At 42.7% G+C, this 16,993-nt stretch overlaps 1 protein-coding gene across 8 annotated transcripts in view; it reads right to left on the bottom strand.

Annotated features, from left to right (window-relative positions):
* Window positions 1-13,776, bottom strand: part of ROCK1 (Rho associated coiled-coil containing protein kinase 1) — an 83,577-nt gene extending 69,801 nt beyond the window's left edge. For all 8 annotated transcript variants that reach the window (XR_008483609.1, XR_008483610.1, XM_054284664.1 and 5 more), the window contains exon 1: window positions 13,176-13,776. Coding sequence is in view for 6 of the 8 variants with exons in the window: in XM_054284664.1 (XP_054140639.1) it covers window positions 13,176-13,268 (93 nt within the window). In the remaining 2 variants the exon portion in view is untranslated. The remainder of the gene's footprint in view (window positions 1-13,175) is intronic.
* Window positions 13,777-16,993: the final 3,217 nt, after the last annotated feature.

Here is a 16,993-nt window from a genome sequence, read left to right as displayed (position 1 = left end):
AGACACATCAACAAATCTGAGGGCTGGGCAACCACAAACCATAAACAAAAGACAAGTGCTGGATTCTGCACCAAGGATGGGCAGCCCTGGATGTACACTCAGACCAGAATGAGATGCTGAACAGGAGCACCAGGGGAAGGGACCAGGGGGTTCTGGTCCATGGCAAGTTGAATCTGAGTCAGCAGTGCCCTGGCAGCCAGGAGGGGCAGCCGTGTCCTGGGGGCATCAGACACAGCATCACCAGCCTGGCAAGGGAGGGGATTGTCCTGCCCTGCTCTGCACTGGGGCAGCCTCACCTCGAGTGCTGGGGGCAGTTTCCAAGCGCGGGGGGCAGTTCTGGGTGTCACAAAGTGAGAAAGATACAGAGCTATTAGAGACTGTCCAAAGGAGGGCCACTGAGATGGCTCAGGACTTTACAAGGAGTGGCTGAGATCACTCAGCTTGCTCAGCCTGGAGGAGTCAGGGGTGACCTCACTGTAGCCTGTCACATCCTCATGAGAGGAAGTACAGGGGCAGACACTGATTTCTCTCTGGTGATCAGGGACAGGACCCAAGAGAATGGCACGAAGCTGTGTCAAGGGAAGTTTAAGTTAGGTATTAGGAAAGGTTCTTCACCCAGAGAGTGGTTAGGCACTGGAACAGGCTCCTCAGGGAACTGGTCACACCACCAACCCTGACAGAGTTCAAGAAGCATTCTAACAACACCCTAAGGCACATGGTGTGATCCTTGGGGTTTGTAAAATGTGCAAGGTCAGGGTGATCCTTGTGGGTCCAACTCTGTACTTCTGTGATTCCACAAAAATAATTAAAGAATTTGAAAGCAACTAATTATATTTAAAAAGCAGTTTGCAACATACCAGTGAAGATGCAATGTTAAACAGACTCATGCCTGTCTTTTGGCTTTAAGTCTTGCTGTGGAGGTTTTTGTTGGCCATTCATGTTTGACACATGCCCTTGTAGCTTGAGGTCTGCTTTTCGAATACTTAACGGTACTACCAGCGAAATTTCCCTACCCCTTAAAAGGAGTACAAAAAGTAACTTGCCTCCATGCCATCAAACCCACAAATTGTGGGGGTTGGGGGAAGTACTTCCTTATTTTAGATGCAGGAAACAGAAATACAAAACAGTCTCAGAAAAAGACTGAAGAAATCAGGAAACCCTAACTTTAGGCACATTAGGCCAAACAAACAATTCTAACACCAAAATCATCTTTAATTATCATCTTACTAATTTCTCTGCCTGTTTTCCAAACCTCATATTTGTGTAATTATCTTCCACACAGACAAGACTTCCTTCTCCACAAAGGGTGTTTTTTTTGGTCTTGTACCCTACCCCTGCCACACCATAAATGTAATCTGTTGTGTTCTGCAGCTTAAAATATTCAAAAGCAAAGAAAGATGTATCACAGTATCAAGGATACTGCACTGATGCTTCTATTTGCTGATATTTTATTTACCAAGGCAAGAGGATAACATGGCACACCAATTTTCATTTCACCTCCTCTCTTTTCAAGAGATATTTGACTAGTACTCAAACAAGAGTAAGAATTTAAATTGAATAATTGACTTTTCCCAACCTCAACATCAAAAGGATAAAGTTATTTTTTATAACTGTCAATAATTAAGTAATTTACGGTAGGCAAATACCCATTGAACAAGTTTAAGAATTAACTGGAAACTATAAATTGACAATACTGGCATTACTGACAAAATAATTTTTGTTGACTGTCCCCTTAGTTGCTTCTCCTTTCCATGTCAGAACATGATTATTGGTTTTATTTCTACTGCAGAAGTGAAAGAGAAATTATGTGACGGCTGAAGAACATAAAATCATGACAACAGACACCACCTTTCTGGATTTAAAAATGAGGTGATTCTTGTATTTTGCAGAGATGAAGACATGGTTATCCTGCCCAACTTCATCAGGTGCTCTTATGGCTAACACTGCTTCCTCCTTCTTCTGGATGTGGGAAGGAAGCTTAACAAATAAACCAGCTCATTTCTGTGAGCTGCACTTCATTATACTTGAAAGACATTTGTTTATCATGATGAAATTCAAGGGAAGCAAGATATAGAGAGAATTATCTAATCTTAAGCATAAGCTTTAGCTCTAAGTTGCAAGTTATTTGTTAAAGATTGTGTATTTTTCCATTGTCATGAAAGAGGTTGTGTTGATTCCAACTCCTCTGAAAAAAAAAAAAACAACTTATTTTGTAAAAACATCACATAACTTTTTGAAGTAATTCTTCAAAAATTTATGTCTCTATTTCTTTTTTTTTTCCACTTTTGCTAACCCATCAGTTCAGAAGACTTGTTCTTAAATTACATGTAAGGGCCTATAAATGGAATTATCATTCAGAAGAAAGCTTAGAATTTCAACTTGAAAGAAGAATTACATTTTTGCTGAACACTGCTATTTACTCCCACAAAATATGAGTAATGCAGCACCACTGTAAGGTAAGTTTTTTGACGTTGAAACAATACAAGAAAGAAAGCAAAAGATGTCCTGCATTGGTAGAGTTAGTCAACCTCCCACAAGACAGCCAGATTTGAATGAAAACCTTCAGCTGCCTATTCTGGTTGAATCTTACACTGAAAAAATAAGCTTCTACTTACAGGGCATCAGAAACTTGGAAAGAAACTTCCCATACTGCAAATAAATGGTTTTATGATGAACCTTTTCTTTTATCCTGACCATATCTAGGAGTTTGTCAAATTGCAATGAAACAGGGTATATAAAAAGAAAAAAAAAATCCCTTTTTCTCTCCTCTAGAATTCATGGTTTTCACACCCTTCTTTCCCATGAACTTGCAAAGATCTATGACAGAAACTATTCTTTATATGAAGGTGAAGTTAATCTGACTCTGTTCTTTGACAGGAGCTCAAAGAGGAGGCAACCAAAGAAAAGAACAATGCAGCCTGACACTATTCCCTGACACCAACCAAAAATCAACTGTACAGAAGGCAGAGAGGCACAGAGGAGCTGCCTACAGTCACTGCAGTCCCAGACCCAAAGCAGCTCCTGCAGCACCAGCATCCAACACCCCAGTTTTGCCTCTACATGGTATCTGCATCAATCCCAAATCCAAACCACTAACGATAATAGTGTTATGTTCACATTGCATTCAGAAGGACAAAAGCTTTCTTATCAAAGCCAGAAGGCATTTGAGGACAGAAAAAAAAAAAAAACAAAAGGAAAACACTTCAAAGATTCCTCTGACCTTACACTCATCAAGAACAAGAACAAGAGAGATTTTTAGTCCTTTCCTTACTCCAATCCAATCTGCCATGCAGAATCAATTAACAGCTCTGAGCTTGCAAGTTATGTGATACAAGACCTTCTTTGTGTTACTTTTTTCTTTAGGGAAAAACAACCCAGAATTCTCCTAAATATGGCTTTCCTACCAAGAGTCTTCATAGCTTGACTCAGAAGCACATTGTGACTAGCTCTGATGATTTCTCTGACCACCTGATTTTGCAAGTCAAAACTATCTCCCAACACTTTAAGGTCACGCTACTTCCAAAACCCATATACACAAAACAGTTTGTGGAGTATGAGAAAGGCTAAAAATAGCCATGGGCATTTTAGTAAAAGACAGCAGACAAAAGCTCACCCAGGAAACCTACTGATTTATCTGCTACAGAGAAAGCCTAGCTCATTAATGACATGTCTAATTATAAATTCAGTGTATTGGACAAAAAAAACCCCATAAAAACCAACCAACAAACCCATTGCTCAAACAAAAAGCAACCCATTAAAATACACAATCACATCAATAGTTCAGCTTTCACTCACAGGTCTTCATGGGCAATTTTTTTATTTATGTCACCATCTTTGCTACACAAATGTTGGCAACAATGGTCCCTCTTTCAAAAGCCACGGTGACTGTTGCCAGTACTAGCAGAGCAAAAACTTCAATGCCTAGTGAGTCTACCACTTGGCTGGCACCACTTTTGGCCTTGAATTTCCACAAAAGAGGATATATAGCATGTAACAGCAGATTTGAAAGATCCCAAGACCACCAAAAATTGTATCATTGTTATGCTGGCAATTGTTTGTTTAATTGCCAATGAACTTAGTAGTAAGTTGAAGGAGGAGGACAGCTACCCACAGAAGATGTATTAGAGCAACAAACAAACAACCAGTGAAGTGGCAGAACCACCTTCCCTCTTTGAAAGGGGAGAATAAACTCTCTCAGCTCAATACCGACAGGATTCTTCACATGCCTACAATCAAAGCTAATTTCTAAGAAGAGATTAGTATAAAAGCACATTTGTATAATCAGATTTAATAACAAAGAAGAGAATTCTATGATTCCACCTCAGCAGTGCAGAGTATCACGACAAAGTTGTGAGGCATGAGTATTATCTCTATTTTCAGCCAGAGCTTCATGTCCTGCCCAGTATTATTTGTACAACCTAGGATCTGCAAAAAGCACAAGACAACTATAACCAGCGCACTCTCACTCCTGTCCCACCCTCACCTCACCCCTCCTGGAATCTTCCCCATCCACTCCTACTTGGTTAGATCGTGGCTGGAGAGGTTTCCTCCCCTCTTAACTACTTGACAGAGTCAGTTTAACACTTGTAGCCAAATGAGCCCCCAGATCTCATACTCTAGGAAGATGGTGCTTGTTGTACTGACACCTTACACTTCAGCTTCTCTGAAGTCAAAGTCTGAAGCTGAAGTTTCTCCTCTGAAGACTCTGCCCAAAAACTCCACAAGCAGTCTCTCCTCCAGTCTCTCAGGGACAGGTTCCTGTCACATCAGTATCAAAAAGTTTTTCACACTTCCAGGACAATAAGGAAGCCCTACCCAGCACCCCTCACTGCTTGTCAAGAGGAAAATTATCTGTGTACACATACAGAAAACACAAGGCTACATAACCATAAAAAACTGAAGTGGCACTAGTGGAGTGCAAACTGGAGATCACATAAAGGCAATCACTCTCTTTTTAGCTCCAATAGAAAAATCCTACATCTGTTTCAACCATACTCACAAATTAAATATGAGCTTATAAATTCACAGCAACTGACCCCTCAAATACAAATTTTTATGCTTAAAATATCCAAATCTACAAATGCCTCCACACAGAAAGTTCTTCTAGTCTTCTGTGACAGATACCTTTAAAAAATTATTTGGGCTAGAAATAGATTTACTGAACAAGAAGGCCAGAACTCTGCAAATAAATGCCAAGTGAGTACTGATGACTTTTCTATTTAGTTTTGGTGAATTTTATTTTCCGCTGTGTGAAGCTTCAACAGAGAAAGTATTCTGAGAAGTGGAAAATTGCAGGTTGCCCAGAGAGGTTGTAGAGTTGTCAAAAGCCTTCCTGGGCAACCTGGTCTAGGCCACTCTATCAGAGCAGGGGGATGAGGGACCCCCAGAGGTTCCTTCCAGCCTCAATCATTCTATGAAAAAAACATCATTTGTACTCAACAATATACTACTTTCCCACAATACAAGGTAATAAAAATTGAGAAGGCAGACTTCCAAATCACCATCCAAAGTAACTGATTTAGACAAAAGAAACAAATGATCAAACAGCAGCCAGTTGGAGATGAATGCCTGAAACCACTGTTCCTCTACACTTTCCCACTGGAAATAACCATTATGGCTATAATACAAGTTTTACTAACCATCTGCTGAAAAATGTACCATCTCCAACCACAAAACAGGAAAAAATTTCCTAGCTGAAATTTCCAGATGTCAAGACAATCTTCTGGCTTCCTCTTCTTCAAAAAGCACATTCCAGATGACATACTTAGTTTTGTGTAGTCAGGGGTTTTTTTGGCCATTATTTATTTGCTAAAAATTAAGCTCAGCCTCCACAGAAACAGTATTTTCATAGCAGTCACTGACTACACAGGAAAACAGCCATCTTCTATCTAACATCAAGTTTTTTTCTGCATATACTCATACCTTGGCATTTAATACATCTGAATATAGTGCAGCACTAAGTACTGTGCTGCTTTCTACTATGTTAGAGAAAAAAATATAAAAACACAATTAGTCAATATTTACATAACTATTAGAATTTGAAGATTTTTTTAATGAATATTATGACTCATGAAGATCTGTAAGAAAAAAACAAGGACATGTTCCACTTGTGTTTCCAGTTCAATTATAAGCTCCACAGCCCAGACACACTCAAGCTAGAAACACTCTTAGGTAGTTCCAATCTAGAGTCCAAAATAAAGCCTTAGTGTGTGCAGTGTTTACTACAGAGATTTCCAAGCACAGTCTTTGCATCATCTTAGACCATGCAACTGACAAAAAACAAGCAAACCTTCAAATATTTCTGAACTCTATGAAAGAACAGAAAAATGAATGCATATAAAAACATAAGAGAAGCTAAAATAAAGAAATCTGCAGTTGGATTTCAAATAGGATCCACTAATAAAGAAATCTTACATACTGTCCCCATGACAGTTTTTATTGTATAAATATTGACAGGGAGTGGCAAGCTTTCAGCTAAGGAAAGCCAATCCTTTGCAAGATTTTGAGTATCAGAATAGACTTTGACCCCTGCTCCAGTCAAAAGCTGGTGCTGATCCTGTGCTGGTTCTCCCGTAGCAACATGGGCAGCCAAGCAGCTCCTGCTGGTCTAGACAGCCCCAGACAGCTGTAACTGAAGATGCCCCACACACCTCACACCCTGCCACCCTGCTGGAGGTGAGACACCACACAGGCAGCTCTGCCCTGCTGCCTCCAGACTCCAGCACAGGCAATCCCATCCTCTCAGCACATCAAAAACGAGGACAAGAGAAGCTCCAAACCACTTTTCTTCTTCTCAAAGATCCTGTTTCAGCACTTGTTCAATCACTGTTCACAGAACCATTTAGGCTGGGAAAGACCTGTAAGGTCATCGAGTCCAATCATTTCCTCAGCACTGCCAAGCACAATCCCTACACCGTGTCCCCATGTGCCACATGCACACGTCCCTTCCAGGGATGGGGACTCCATCACAGCCCAGGGGAGCCTGTTCCATGCCAGTGTTCCAGTGCTCCCTGCTCCTCCTGTTTGCTGTCCACACCATGTGCCTTGGCATTAATTTCAGGGTTAATTTCAGCAGCTTGCTAAGGAAGCTAAAAAACGGTGTTATCTGCATTTGCTTTAACTGAGCTATAACTGGGTGTTACCTGCAGTTTCACCAGTACTGTCTCAACATCCTTCTGGCTTTATTGCTGATGGAATGACTGGACAATTGAAGGCAAAGACAGAAAAGTTTTTAACCATTCTCCAATTTTTTTCTCAGAAGAAAAGTTCAGTTTTTTAGTATTTCTATTTGGAATTGCAATTTCTTGACAACAAGGAAGTTTTGATAAATAGAATCAAGCAACATCCACCAAAAAAAGATTTTAATTACATGGTTTGGGACCTATTAAATTCAAGATAAACATCCTGTATCAAGACAAACATCTCAGTGTTCTTTAGTAAGAGACCTTAAAAAGCTTTTTATTTTTATATAGTACTCAAGTATGACCTAGGGAATTCTGGTAACAGCAACTGTGAGGCTACCAACATCATCTGCTCACAAGGCTCCTCAGTATTTATTAAATTCTCAATGAGTGGCTCCTGAAACTATCACTGTCCTCAAAGATTCACAGACCAACAGGTTGATTTTCAATTTGTCCAGCAAACAAATTCCAGGTGTTTCCCTCTTCCTTCCCTCAAGCAAAAAAAAAAAACCACTCTGTAGTTGCCAGGGAAAAGGACATTGTTTACAAATATTTTTACTTTGTAAGAGCATTTATAGCTTAGTTGGGTGTTTTATTCCTCTTGTTGAAACGTGTCAACACCAACTTTCTATTATCATTCCTCATTAAAACTTTTTATAGGAAAAATAAATAATTACATTCCTACACAGCCTCTAGTTTTATAAGCAGAAGAATTGGCTAAGTGAACTATTAATTCCTCTCTAACATCTACCATACACCATGAAACAAATGCTAATATTTTGACAGTTCTACATCTCTATTGTTAAATTTCTAAAGGCTAACATATTACTAAAAAACTCTCAAGAGATGCAACCTGAAATAAGAAACCACCTAATTACTGTATTCTCAAAGTTGACTTAGAGTTGCATTTTACCTTTGACTAACATATCAAGATATATTCTATCATTAACTTACCATGAATCTTTATATTTCATAATCTGTAGTGATGAGAAGATAACATTAACGTTAAATAACATTATTAATAATGTTAATTAACATTAATAACTAATAATAATAATTAACATAAATTATTTTTGCATATAAAGTTCAGATATGGTAACCTGAAGACATGGAATTGTATTTCTAGGTCAGCCAGAAGTCTTATTTTGAATCTAACTACCAAATCACAGAATGGTTTGGGTGAGAAGGGACCTTTAAGGATCATCTAGTACCAAAGCCCTGCCATAGGAAAGACACCTTCCCCTAGATCAGGCTGCTCAAAGCCCCATCCAATCCAGCCCTGAACACTTCCATGGATGGTGTATCCACAACTTCTCTAGGCCAGCTGTTCCAGCATTTCACCACCCTCCCAGTAAAAAATTTCTTTCTCATGTCCAATCTAAATCTGCATCCATTTCAATTTAAAACCCTTGCCCTGACACTAACAGCCCCTGTCAAAAACGACATTTTCTGACAGATGAACCAGAAATTCAGATAAAACCCCTAAATCCTTCTCCACAGGGCTGCTCTCAAACCATTCAACACCCAGTCTGTAGTGATGCTGATGATTGTCCCAATGCAACTGCAGACCTTCCACTGGGATCTAAAGAATGGTGGAAAGATGTCCAAGGAGATTGTGTCAGTCACAAAACCTTTCCTTACTTTGGACCAGCTTCAGCAACTTAAAGAATCCTGAAGCTGACAATCTGCAACTGTTCGTGAAGTTCTGCTTCTTGAAAACATATATATATATACACACAAGAAGCTTCATTAGCAATCAAGGAAGCTTCTCAGACACCAAATTTTTCTAGCATTTAATCACTCAGACTTTAAGAGCAGAGCTAATGTGGTTTCAGCCAATATGATTTCAACAGCTATCTGGACAGATACCTCTAAAGTAAAAATACTTTCAGTTATTTACTTTTTATTTATTGCTTTTTAAAATTTTATTATCCAAATTCCTAATCACAAAGTTTTCAGAAGTGCTTTCTAACATATTTAACAGAAGGGAAATATGTCTAGTAACACAGATATACAGAACTCCAAATATCAAAGACGAGGAGATCATCTTGCCTTTTCCTATGCAAGACAGATGAATATGAATTCATCTAGCTGATGAAACAGGCCTAGGAAAAACAGGTGAATCAAGCTCTGTAGCTATGCATTTCTGGTGCAACAAAAATGGAAACCTCTTCAGAGCAGATAAAACAAGTCTGTGATATGCTTTGATTTGCAACGTTTACTGCTGTCAGTTATTTTGAAGACAAACTGCTCAGCAAATGAAATATTTGACAACTTGAAAGATTAAGACCACCAAAAGTGTGAAGTTTCTAAAATCAACTATGGAAGTAACTGACTGAGTACCTGAATAATTACAATATTATATTGTTATATACATATAAAGAGTATATAATAATTCAAGTGCCTGTATAAACCATGAAAACACTCTTTGTGAGCACCTACCTGAACAGAGAGAGAACCAAAATACATTTCCATGAAAACTTACTAGTTATTTTAGAATCAAAAACATATTCCAGATCAAAATGTCCCATATCTCCACACTTATTACACCCCTTACCTCCCACTCTCCAAAAACTGGAAGCCCATAAAACCCAAGAATTTACTAAAACACGGGTTCATTCCAAAAACTGTTGTAGAATGATGCTCACTGAATACTGCTTTTCAGTGTTTAAGCTCACTTAGCTCAAGTTAATAGTTAGTCACTTCACTGCCTTTGGGCCTATTCAGCACCCTTATGGAAATTACCAGATCTGAGCACTGTACACCCCACAGTGTGACACCTCTCTAACACAGTCTTCACTGTTATTATATCTTTTGGGGACTGTAGGACTCCTAGTAACAAATATTTTGAGAAAATGCACTACATGATGCTGTGACACATTGTCTATACTTAAATCAGGCCAGGCTTGAGTCTCCTCAGGCCTCATCAAAAAAAAAAAAAAAAAAAAAAAAAAAACAAAAAAAAAAACAAAAAAAACACCAAAACAGCTTATCTGTGATTCCCCTGCCTAATACTAAATCAAGTGCATGGAAGTCCCAAAGAAACAAATTTGTCACAGACAGTTGCAACCTAAACTCATTTTCTTATTCTGTTTTTTATTACATAAGAGCAAACAGGAAAAATAAACACATCTCTGCCCTGCACTTGGGCTTTATGAATTTCCTTCCTGCAGCATGTAAATTGAAGTTACAAGGCCCTCAGTGTGCCTTTTCCGCCTGCTTGCTCTGTTGTCAGCACTCTTCTCCCACACCTTCCTGAAACGGTAACAAACACATCTTCCTTTGTATCAGGCCCCACCCCCACCTTCTTTTCTTAGAGTTCTCATACTACTTCACATTTAAATTTAGACTCTTTCTAGCATACAGAACATAGCTTATGACAGTCACCAAAACCCAAAACGGCTACAAAGCTGATTTAAAGGTTAGGCCATGTCTTGTCTGTTAGTCTACAAAGGGTACAAACTGATGGGGAAGAAATATAAGAGCAGAAGAAAAATGGAACCAAGTTAGAGGATAAAACCATCCTAAGAGAAGCCAAGAGCACTGCTGGGACTTTTCATGGTACAGCCAAATAAAATGTTCCCTGAACCTAAATGAACCACAGCATTTTAAACCTCCACATACAGAGTATTAGATGCTGAAGTGTCTGTGTATCTGCTATTCCTGTATTTCCACTCAGACACACACAGTTAGCTACCACCTTTGCTTAGGAAAAGCCAAAGCAGTTATAAGGAACATCAATGCACAACTTTAATCAAAGATAAAAATATTTTAGATTTTTAAAGTTTTACTAGAAAGAATTGTTGTATGTAGTCGGAGCAGAAGAATATGATTTAACTTTCTTGTTAAGTGTACCACTAGACAAAGTCTTTTAAACTTCCCTCTTTAACTGAGACTTGCAGAGAGGAGAATGGGGAGTTCATTTCAGAAGGTATTCAAATGCAGATCAATCACACCTACACCTAAGCATTTCTTCCTTAAAAGCATATCCATACAGATTTTAATGGATTTGTTATATAAATAGTACTTTGGGCCAAGAATGATGCTTGCAGTGTGAATCATCACATTAAGAACTGGTGTAAAATATTTAAGCCGTTTAGAAAATGTTAGGATACTTAAATTCTTCTATAGAAAAGACCCCAAGAACGAGTGAAGCAAAGTATATGTCCTGCCAGCAGTTAAGACTGATATATTGACCAAACATATACAAAGTTAGCTTACCAAGTGATTTCCTCAGAAGCAGCATTTCTTTTTTAATTGATAATAGTTTAAAAGAAATTACCAAAAAAATTGTCACTTCAAAGGACCTTAAAATCTGTAATGCAAACACATGTTCTGAAACTTTCAACAAGCATGACAGGAAGCATCCCAGCAAGTTCATTCCCAAACTGACTACAGCTTAGCTCCTAATCACAATTAAGATAACTGAAATGGGGCAAATCCTTAAACTGATTATAAGATTAAGGAATACAGTTAAAGATACTACCAACTGCATGTCCGATACCTGCCAACTCCTTCCTACCACTGCAGGAAGGTTTCCATAGAACTGCCAGCACTTCAGCACATACTAACAAACTGAGCCATGGTTAATGTAAACTCTGAACTCTTATCTGACTTTATACTCTTGACACCTATCAATAGTACCTGGCTGTAAAAATGTCTGATAAGTCTCGAGGTATCAAAATTGACACACTATATCCCAGGAACCAGAGGCTTCCTCATTAGCTGTGGCTCTAAGATGACAGATAGGTAAAGCAGATCAAGAGAAGCAAGCCAACTAGAAGATGCAGTGCTATTTTCCTTTGTGACAGCAGCATCCACAAGGCTCTGCTTTTATCTAGGGATGTAGGCTTGATATGCCAACACTTCAGAAGCTCACAAACCTGTAATAAGTTAAAGAGAGTAAACAATATTGTGAACTTGCCCAGATTCTTGCATTATTCTTGTAATCTATTCGCCGCCTTATGCTCGAGCAAGCTTTCTGCCAAGAACCATGCAGAAGAAAATGAAGAATGACTATTAAGAGCTATCTCCACCCCCACACCTCCCTTCCCTTCCAACCCCAAATGTCAGAGTTCATACGAGGAACAAATTCAATTTATTTGTTCCTCTCTCTGACAACAGGGAAGCCAGGGAAAAAAATACACTAAAGAACTTCCATCACTTGCTCCAAAGAAAATAAGCCCTCTACTTCAGTGTGAAAGCACAAATTACACTTGGTACTATTTAAGGACATCTCTAGGCGTATCTAAGGACCCAGAAGTATCCCAAGCAAATTGCTTGTATTTGGCATGCAGTTTACTGCGGTACTAAGTGAACTAAATGAGGACTAAAAGAGCATCCAATTCTGTCGATCAGCCACCAAATGACGTTGGTTGGTTTTATATCAGGAAGTGGTATGGCTTGCTTTCCTATGCGGTTTTAACACTGACAGCACTGGTGAGATCCAGCTATTAGGTGTGATCAATTAGGGAAACAACAAGCGAGCAGGCCTAGCACAACCACCAGTTTAAAATGCATTTAAACACCTGCCCCCACCTGTAAGGGCTTATTAATCGCATTGTATGCGACTGTCAGCGCTGCAGTGCATGACCACAGCATAAGAAGACCTCAGTCTTTAAAAAAGCTGCTGTAGAGAGAACTGGTGTCAAAGCTATTTGACGTCCTGTGCTCACACAGAGGAGCGGCACTCACGAATTCCGCCTTTGTGGAAAGAAAGGCTCCGCCGCCCCTGTGACAGCCGGCGGGGCACAGGGCAGCGCCGGCAGCGAGAGATGACAAGCGTGAGGCAGGGCTGGGCAGGCGCCTCCTTGGCAGGAGCCGCTCTCCCGGCACACGGGCACATTCACGCACCCTCAGCCCAACGCTGGGTAAACAAAACACCAGCACGGAGCCGAGCAGGGCGGTGACTCAGCCAGGAGAGCGAGATTCGGTCCCACAGGGTAAGGAATTCGGGGAGACGTGACCGGGGGCCCATCGGCGCTCCGTACTCACCAGCAAACAGTCCACGTTCACTTCGGATTTGGGGTCCTTCAAAGTCACGTCGATTTTCTCAAACCGAGACTCAAAACTCTCTCCCGTCGACATGTTTCCGGAGTTAAAAAGTTTCCCTTATTCCAGAGCAAAGTTAAGGTTAAAAAATAATAATAATGATAAAGTAAAAAAAAAAAAAAAAAAACCAGGAACAGGCGAGCACAAAAGAGAAACTGCAGCCTGCACCCGGCTGAGGAAGCGCCTCCTGCGAGATCCCTTCAATCACAGAAGTCTCTGGGGCAAGTCCCCGCCAAGGGGGCAGAGAATCCAAGGGGAGCCCGCAGCAGGCGGGGGACGAGGCTGCTTCTCCCCCTCCTCCAGGCACGCACGCAGTTTCCCGGGATGCTCACAGCTCCGCAGCAGCAGGTTTCCTCTCCCTCCCTCCTCTGCTCGGGCCCCACCGCCTCAGCATTCCCATTTTCCCAGCCGGGGAAGCCGTCCTGGGCTCCAGCGTAGCGGTCCCTCCTCCTCGCCCTGCTGCTGCAGCGCCGGCGGGTCGGTGCCAGGTTCCGGAGCGCGGCTTTCTTTCCGGTGAACCAGAAGAAACAACAGAAGAGGGGAAGCAAAAAAAAAAAGGGGGGGAAAAAAAGAAATAAAAAAAGAACAGAAGAAAGACAAAAGCCTGCAGCCACACCAACAAGGCAAAAATGGATGGAAAAATAAAAATTAGGGGAATCCTCTCGACGGCATGTCTCAGCGCCGTGGGGTCGGTCCGTCCGTGGGCACAGGGCGAGGAAGCGAGGAAGGCACCGGGCGAGTTGCCCCCGCGGGCGGCGGACGAGTAACCTCACCGGCGGAACGGCCGCAGCAGCATCTTTCTTCCTCTCCTCCTCTCGCTGCCTCCCGCCGCTGCCAACGCCGGTTCAGCCCCTCCCTCTCCGCCTCTCGCTGCCTCACGGACGGGACGGCAGCCCTGACCGCCTCAGGACGGACCCGAGGTTGCGGCGTGAGAGGGGAGGGAAGGAGGCGGCTTAAGGGGAGGGGAGAGCGTGAGGTCCGGCGGCTGCAAGGGAACCTGCGAGAGGCACCAACATGTCCGCCTTCCTGTTTGAACAGTGGGACGGGGCGCATGCGCGGGGGGGAACGGCTCCGGTGCCGGCGGGGACGGGACGGCGGCAGGAGGTGCGCGCGCGCGCTTGGGAAGGAATCACAGTCACCGAATCGGTGAGGTTGGAACAGACCCCCGAGACCACCCAAGCCAATGTGTGACCGAACACCACCGTAACAACCAGACCAGGGCACTGAGTGCCACACCCAGTCTTTTCTTAAACACCTCCAGGGTAGTCACCACCACCTCCCTGAGCAGTCTATTCCAGTGTCTAATCACCCCTTCTGTGAAGAAACTCTTCCTAATGTCCAATCTAAACCTCCCCTGGCGCAGCTTGAGGCTGTGTTCTCTGGTCCTGTTGCTTGTTGCCTGGGAAAAGAGGCCGACCCCCAGCTGGCTCCAGCCTCCTTTCAGTGGTTGTAGAGAGCGGTAAGGTCACTCCTGAGCCTCCTTTTCTCCAGGATAAACACCCCCAGCCCCCTGAGCCGCTCCTCGTGGGATATGCGCTCCAGACCCTTCACCAGCCTCGTTGCCCAAGTGAAGGAAAAAGCGAGAGCGGGCGGGAGGCAGCGCGCTCGGCTCGGGCCGGCCCCCGTGGGACAGCCCGGGATCCCCTTTCCGGGAGCCGCTGTCTTTGAGCGCCCGCCCCCGCCCGGCGGTTCCGGCGGGAATTGCGCGGAGCCCAGGGGCCGCATCCCGCCGGGAAAAGCGCCCCTTTTTGCGGGCTCCCCGTGCCATGGGGGGGGATGTTGCCGCCGCGTTTTCCCCCCGGCTCCCCGGACGCGCCTCAGCGCTGGTGGCTCCCGCCGCCTCGGCACGGCACGAGCACAGGCACGGGGGAACAAGTGGCAGTGAGGGTCACCCCAAGAGCTGTTGCGGACTCCGTCCTTACGGATCTTCAAAAGCCAGGCCCTGGGCAGCCGCTGTCGGTGGTCCTTAGGTGAGCCCTCGCTGCAGGTATTCCAGAACCACATGGGCACAATCCTTTGCCATGTTTTTTGGGATGATCCTGCTTGAGCAGGGAGATTGGACCAGATTGCCACTGTAGTACCTTTCCAGCTTGACCCATTCTGTGATTCTGCGGTTCTGTCCTACATGATCAGGGGGACTGGAGAAGCTGGCCTCCAGAGATCCATTTCAGTGGCAGCCACTCTGCCATCGTGCGTGTCCAGGGAAGGAGAGGCCAGCTTCCACAGTGCCAGAAGTTCCAAGCATTCTGCTTTATGTCCAGACAACAGCAAGGTAGCACACCAACAGAAAGAAGAGATACCAGCACTAAACATGTAACCTGTGCAGCCTGTGCTGGTGTTTCCAATTCAAACCTTACCCTCAGACTGCAGCAGGGATCTTTTCTTCAAATAAGGAAAAAAATCACAGTCCCGTAGCCAACCTCTGACCAAACACCACCATGTCAATTAGAACATGCCGCTAAGTGCTACATCCTGTCTTTTCTACAACACCTTCAGGAATAGTGATTCCACCATCTCCCTGGGCAGTCCATTCCAATGTTTAACAACCCTTTCTATGAAGAAATTCCTCCTAATGTCCAACCTGACCTTCCTGTGGGTCAGCTTGAGACTCGAGCAAAGTAATGATTTCAAATATTACTGGACAGAGGCCACTGTACTGTTTCAGTTCTTTGACTTCCACTGCAGTTCCATAAATGGCAATGGCATTCTTACAGAGATCACTATAAATTGCTTAGAGATTGTCAAGTCATTGATCTCTGGTCACCGAACAGTTGCCAATAAGAAACCTGAATCATTAGCACTATAAGTTATTTTCCATGTCTTGGTTAGGAAACAAATTACCAGCCAAGTGTTAGAGCGTTTGAGCTATTCAGTATTGGATGTCAGTACTTGCTGTCTTGCTTTATTCAGAAAAAATAAGAAATGGCATTCTACATTTTGCTTTTTCTTATCCACAGCTGTCTGCATCTTTGTTTTTGTTTTCTGCTGAGAAGTATGTTCAGTTAAAGCAAAAATACAGGCTACAGCAACATTTCCTGCTCTGTTGTTTTGTGCTGGCTACTACCACAGCCCTTTGATTCAGAGGATTTGGTTGCTCTTGGAAATGCAGATGTTCCATTTCAGCAACCACAGTCCAAAGAGAACATTTCTGCAAGCTACAGGGTGTAGGCTTGGGATCATTTCATATGTGAAGCAGTAAGTAATTTCTAAAATACACAGAAAATGTTTCTTGCAATCTTCATCTCAAGCAAGATGAAAATCATCACTAGAGATATAGAGCCTAATTCACAGTGCTCTTTATATAGGTATTAGGGATGATGCCAGGCCTGAGCAGGTGATTTGAGGCACCTAGCTGAAAACAATGCAAAATTCATGAGCCTGTAATAGTGTATGGAAAAGGAAGCCTGATTCTGCAGCTTAGTGGGCAGGATCACCACTATGATCAACAGGTGCCACTTATGTTTTATCCAATGTCTGCGGGAAAACTTACAGGTACTCTTGGAAACGCAAAGCACCTTGCATCCTCTCCAGATCTCCCTGCAACAAAGCTACATGGGTCTTGCTCTCTCTTGCTCTTTGCTTCTTTGCATCTTATTTTTTTTTTCATAGTGGCTCAGATTCAACACAGAAAGTGGAGGGAAGCACCATCCCATTGTTTGGCAACTTGGAGAATTCACAGAGATGAGAGCTGGGCATCGAACAGGCCCAGCCTCACATGTTTATTTGCCAGTGAAGGATCTTGTCTCTGGAGCACTTCTACT

Source organism: Melozone crissalis, unplaced genomic scaffold (assembly GCF_028551555.1).
Source record: "Melozone crissalis strain CALT ecotype California unplaced genomic scaffold, PUWL_Pcris_2 ptg000042l_1, whole genome shotgun sequence".
Taxonomy (NCBI): Eukaryota; Metazoa; Chordata; class Aves; order Passeriformes; family Passerellidae; genus Melozone; species Melozone crissalis.
The sequence above is the reverse complement of the archived record's forward strand: the minus strand, read 5'-3'. Positions and strand labels throughout refer to the sequence as shown.